The following is a 6,148-nucleotide window of genomic DNA, read 5'->3' on the forward strand; positions in this document are numbered from 1 at the left end:
CGGAGGACGCTCCGTTCCCGGTTCCCCGCTCCCCTGCCCCTGTCCGGGCCCGGGGCGGGCCCGGGGCGGCCCCGGTGGGCGGGAGGGGGCGCGGGCAGCCCGGCCCCGTTCCCGCTCCGCCTCCAAAAGGCTCCGGCCGGGCGGGCCCCGCTCACAGCCCCGGGACCCCGCACCCATGGGCGGCTGCCGGGCCCCGCCGCCTCCCGGGGGGGCTCCTCGCCGTCCTCGGCCCCCGGTACCGGGCAGCGCCGGCGGGACACAGCCCGGGGACTGAGGGAAACCCGGGAAGAGGCCACGGGAAGCTCGGGAAATCCCGCGGGTGAGCGGGGCCGGGGGGGACGCGGAGCCCTGATCCAGCTGCACATTCCCAGCTCTCCCAGCCCTGGAGCAGCTCCAGGCTCTCCTCTCCAGCTCCGTGTCCTGCTGATTTTGGGATCCTGGAGCTGCAGGTGGGCTCTCACCTGCCCCATCCCAATGGCAGAGCTGGGATTGGGATTGGGATTGGGATTGGGATTGGGATTGGGATGTGCCGAGCCCCAGCCCCGTGGCACATTCCCGTTTTTCTCCAGCAGGATGGAGAGCAAGGCCGTGGATCTCCACACCTTCTCCGAGCGGGAGAACGGATCCGAGCTGGAGGAGCCCTTCGAGGGACGGAGCCTTTCCAAGCTGAACCTCTGCGAGGACGGTGAGCGCGGATCCGCCTCCGGATCCACTCGGGATGCGCCTCTGGATCCACTCGGGATCCACCTACGGATCCACTCCGGCGTCAGCCTCTGGATCCACCTGTGGATCCACCCCTGCATCCGCCTCTGGATCCACTTCTGGATCCAGATCCACCTCTGGATCCATCCCTGCATCCAACTCTGGATCCGCCCCTGGATCTGCCTGTGGATCCATTCTGGATCTGCCTGTAGATCCACTTCTGGATCCGGCTCCAGATCCACCTCTGGATCCATCCCTGCATCCACCTCTGGATCCGCCCCCTGGATCTGCCTGTGGATCCACTTCTGGATCTGCCCCTGGATCTGCCTCTGGATCCAACTTAGGATCCACCCCTGTATTCACCTCTGGATCCACTTCTGGATCCAACCTAGGATCCACCCCTGGATCCACCTTGGGATCCACCTCCTGATCCATCCCTGGATCTGCCTCAGGATCCACCCCATGATCCACCTCCAGATTCCTCTCTGGATCTGCCTCTGGATCCACCCCCGGATCCCCCCCAGATCCACCTCCAGATTCATTCCAGGATCCACCTCAGGATCCCCCCTGGATCTGCCTTGGGATCCACCCGGGGATCCAGCCGGGATCCATGGCGGGAGCGCGCGGAGCTGGCGGGAGCCGGGATTGCTGGGGAAGGAGCTCCGGATGTGGCTCCTCGCGGGCAGAGGAGCCCGGGATGAGCTCAGCGCTCAGCTCCGGGCTCCAGCCGGGATTCCCGGCCCTGGGAATGGTGGATTTCATGGTGGGAGCGGCACCGGGATGTGTCCTGGCCTTGGCCCAGGTTTTCCAGGGATTCTGCGGCTCCCCCATCCCTGGAAGTGCCCAAGGAAAGGTTGGATGGGGCTTGGAGCAGCCTGGGGTTGTGGGAAGTGTCCCTGGGATGGCATTGAAGGTCCATGGATCCCATCCCAAACCATTCTGGGATTCTGGGATCAAGGACACTCAGGATCCATCCCCAGGGATTTTTATGGAATTCAGGGATGGAAAAGGGAACGGAGACCCTTCCTGGAGCCCCCAATTCCCAGGGAAGCCCCTGGATCCCAAAATTCCTTCTCCAGGAGGAGTCGGGATGGGGATGGATCCAGTGCCAGGCTGGGAGAGCTGGGAATGTGCACTGGGATCAGGGAAGGATCCAGGGAATCCTCGGAGCCTTTTCCAGAGGCTCCAGGAGAGCTGGGATTTGGGAAAGGGCTGGAGGGCCAGGAGCCAGGGAATGGCTTCCAGTGGGAAAGGGGAGCTTGGGATGGTGGGATCTTGGGAAGGAATTCCCAGGATGGGGAGGGGCCGGCTGAGCTGGGAACATCCAGCTCTGGATAAATTCCTCCTGGGAATGCTGCAAGGGGCTCATGGAGGTGACTCCAAGGGGACCTGTGGAGGTAGGGACACCTTTGGATCCAGAGGGAGAATTCTCCATCCAGGAGTTCCCTGAGTGTGGATCCCATTCCCAAAATCCCTGCTCCTGCCTCTTCCCAGCTTCCCAATCCTGCTGGGAAATTCCCACTGGGAAACCGCTGGAAAAGCCGGGAGAGAAGAGCCGGAGCCCCCCCAGGACTGATCCCAGAATTCCCAGCAAATCCCTTGCCCTGGGAAAGGCTGGAGGTGCCTCCCTGGCTTTGGGCTTTTGATGGAATTCCGCCTGGAATTCTCGGGGCTCATCCCAAGGCGGGGGTGGCTCTCCCGGGAACCCCATTCCCAGGGAAGAGGTCTCTGGAGCGGGATTTTTGGGAAGGGGCAGGAGCAAAGTCAGCCCCGAGGGTGGGACCACCCGGATCCCGCCCGAACTCATGGAAAACTCCCGCCGGGGGAGCGAGGATCCATCGGGAGCGCGATCCAATCCTTCTGCTGGCCCGGGAACGGCATTCCCGGACCTTTTCCAGGGTTTCGGGGCCCCCGAATCCCCGAATCCCGGTTGTTTTCCTCCTCCCGCTCCCTGGAGCCTGGGCAGGGGCAGGAAATGTTCGCTTTTCCTTGGATCCCGGCCCTTTCCCCGGGCAAACGCTGCCGGCCGCGCTTCCAAGGGCCGGGAATGGGAGTGGGTGGATCGGGGCGCGGCGCCAGCTCCTCCCGGGAGCCGCTGGAAGTGCGGAATGTCAGGAAAACATCGGCGCCCTCCTCATCCCGCGGCTCCATCCCAGGAATTCTGGGCGGGGAGCGGGGGATGGGATCCAGCTGGAGCATCCCGGATCCCACCTGAGCCCCATTCCCCCTGGATCCATCATTCCCGAGCTCCAAAGCCGGGCTGAGTTTCGGGATCCGCCCGCCGTAACCCTTTCCCGGCTGGAGGCTTTTCCAGGCATCCCTGCTTTCCCGGGAGGGACACGCGGGGACAGCCCTGGAGCTCGGGAAGGACCAGGGGAAAGGGTCCCTGGAATTCTGGGATCCCCCCATCCAGGGGTTCCACAGCCGGAGCTGGGAATTGCCCTGGGATGGGATCCCAAATCCCAGCAGGAATGGGATCCCAAATCCCAGCAGGGATGGGCCAGGCTGGAACTGGGAATTGCCATGGGATGGGATCCCAAATCCCAGCAGAGATGGGATCCCAAATCCCAGCAGGAATGGGATCCCAAATCCCAGTGGGAATGGCCAAGGTGGAAGTGGGAATTGCTCCTGGACATGAAATAGGATCCCAAATCCCAGCAGGAATGGGCCAGGCTGGAGCTGGGAATTGCCATGGGATGAGATCCCAAATCCCAGCAGGAATGGGATCCCAAATCCCAGCAGGAATGGCCAGGCTGGAGCTGGGAATTGCTGTGGGATGGGATCCCAAATCCCATCAGGAATGGGATCCCAAATCCCATCAGGAATGGCCAGGCTGGAGCTGGGAATTGCCCTGGGATGGGATCCCAAATCCCAGCAGGGATGCTCCAGGCAATCCCAGCAGGGATGGGATCCCAAATCCCAGCAGGGATGCTCCAGGCTGGATCCGGCCGTGGATCAGCGCTGTCTCCATCCAGGAGGTTTGGATTTGGGATTCCCCTCTCCCGTGGGATGAGGGGCTCTGGGTCGGAGCCTTGGTGCTCCAAGAGGCACAAAACACCCGGATGGAGGCTCCAGGTGGGAATTCCGGGCTTTTCCTCCCTCTTCCATTGGTGTCTCCTGGGGAGAACTCGGATCTGGGAAAGGGCAAAGAGAGCTGGAGCGAAAATGCCGGGAAAGTCTGCTCCCAAAAAACCGCTGTTCCCGCCAGGGTCCAACAGGGAATGCTTCGGGTGGGAAGAGACCTCCAGACTCATCCCATTCCATGGGCAGGGACAATTCCCACCATCCCGGGCTGCTCCAAGCCCATCCAACCTTTCCTTGGATAGTCACAGCGATCCAGGGGTTCTCTGGGAATTCCAGCCCAGCCGGGAATTCCTTCCCAAGATCCCAATCCCAGCAGGAATGGGCCAGGCTGGAACTGGGAATTGCCCTGGGATGAGATCCCAAATCCCAGCAGGAATGGGATCCCAAATCCCAGCAGGAATGGGCCAGGCTGGAAGTGGGAATGGCCATGGGATGAGATCCCAAATCCCAGCGGGAATGGGCCAGGCTGGAACTGGGAATTGCCCTGGGATGGGATCCCAAATCCCAGCAGGGATGCTCCAGGCTGGATCCGGCCGTGGATCAGCGCTGTCTCCATCCAGGAGGTTTGGATTTGGGATTCCCCTCTCCCGTGGGATGAGGGGCTCTGGGTCGGAGCCTTGGTGCTCCAAGAGGCACAAAACACCCGGATGGAGGCTCCAGGTGGGAATTCCGGGCTTTTCCTCCCTCTTCCATTGGTGTCTCCTGGGGAGAACTCGGATCTGGGAAAGGGCAAAGAGAGCTGGAGCGAAAATGCCGGGAAAGTCTGCTCCCAAAAAACCGCTGATCGCGCCAGGGTCCAACAGGGAATGCTTCGGGTGGGAAGAGACCTCCAGACTCATCCCATTCCATGGGCAGGGACAATTCCCGCCATCCCGGGCTGCTCCAAGCCCATCCAACCTTTCCTTGGATAGTCACAGCGATCCAGGGGTTCTCTGGGAATTCCAGCCCAGCCGGGAATTCCTTCCCAAGATCCCAGCATCCCAAGCTCCCCTTTCCCACTGGAAGCCATTCCCTGGCTCCTGGCCCTCCAGCCCTTTCCCAAATCCCAGCTCTCCTGCAGCCTCTGGAAAAGGCTCCAAGGATTCCCTGGATCCTTCCCTGATCCAGCTGCACATTCCCAGCTCTCCCAGCCTGGCATTGGATCCATCCCCATCCCGACTCCTCCTGGAGAAGGAATTTTGGGATCCAGGGACTCCACTGGGAATTGGGAACTCCAGGAAGGGTCTCCCTTCCCTTTTCCATCCCCATAAAATTCCATAAAAATCCCTTGGGATGGATCCTGAGTGTCCTTGATCCCAGAATCCCAGAATGGTTTGGGATGGGATCCATGGACCTTCAATCCCATGATCCCAGGGACACCTCACACAATCCCAGGGTTTTCCAAATCCACCCTTGGACACTGCCAGGGACCCAGGGATTCTCTGGGAATTCCAGCCCAGCCGGGAATTCCTTCCCAAGATCCCACCATCCCAAGCTCCCCTTTCCCACTGGAAGCCATTCCCTGGCTCCTGGCCCTCCAGCCCTTTCCCAAATCCCAGCTCTCTTGGAGCCCCTTTGGGATCGGGAAGCGGCTCCAAGCATTCCCTGGGGCTCAGGGATTCCCTTGGAGCTGCATCCCACGGGATTTTCCTGCCTGGCTCCACCCCAGCAGCTCCGGAACGCTTTGGGTGGGAAGCGACCTCCAATCCCGCCCCATTCCCGCTATTCCCAGGTGGCTCCAACCCCAGCCAGCCTTTCCTCGGGCGCTTCCAGGGATGGATCCCGGCCGTTCCCGCGGCATTCCAAGGCCCCGCTGATCCGTGTCCCGCTGCTTCCCGCAGATCCCGGCCGGAGGACGCGGCCCTGGGCGCGCGGCGGCCGGATGGGCTCGGTGGCGGCGCTGAAATATTCCGTGGTGGGGCTTTACCTCCTGGTGCTCCTCATCCTGGTGGGAATCTTCATCCTGGCAGGTGAGGCCGGCCCCGAGAACTTTCCGGAGATTCCACGGAATTCCCAGGCCGGGAGGGGTTTTTTGGGTCGTCCAGGGGAGGGGAAGTTGGGATCCAGCAGGAAAAAAAAAAAAAATAAAGGAACCAAAAAAAAACCACCCACCCCAAAAACTCATCAAAAACCCCAAAGAATTCGAAAAAAATTAAAAAAAACCACCCCAAAAACACATCAAAAACCCCAAAGAATTCTAAAAAATAATTCCAAAAAAAACCCTGAAAAAAACCCCAAAAACACATCAAAAACCCCAAAGAATTCTAAAAAATAATTTAAAAAAAAATCCTGAAAAAACCCCAAAAACACATTAAAAACCCCCAAGAATTCTAAAAAAATTTTAAAAACCCACCCCAAAACACATCAAAAACCCCAAAGAATT

General features: G+C 60.2%; 1 protein-coding gene across 1 annotated transcript; it reads left to right on the forward strand.

The window, feature by feature from the left end:
- Nucleotides 1-153: 153 nt before the first annotated feature.
- LOC121349046 (scavenger receptor class A member 5-like) lies at nt 154-5,792 on the forward strand (the record flags this gene model as incomplete). Its single annotated transcript, XM_041459107.1, has 3 exons — nt 154-319; nt 573-685; nt 5,607-5,792. Coding segments are annotated over exons 2-3 (298 nt in total), but the record flags the coding sequence as incomplete, so codon positions are not given.
- Nucleotides 5,793-6,148: the final 356 nt, after the last annotated feature.

The sequence above is a fragment of the Pyrgilauda ruficollis genome, unplaced genomic scaffold, assembly GCF_017590135.1.
Source record: "Pyrgilauda ruficollis isolate IOZ18807 unplaced genomic scaffold, ASM1759013v1 scaffold1300, whole genome shotgun sequence".
Taxonomy (NCBI): Eukaryota; Metazoa; Chordata; class Aves; order Passeriformes; family Passeridae; genus Pyrgilauda; species Pyrgilauda ruficollis.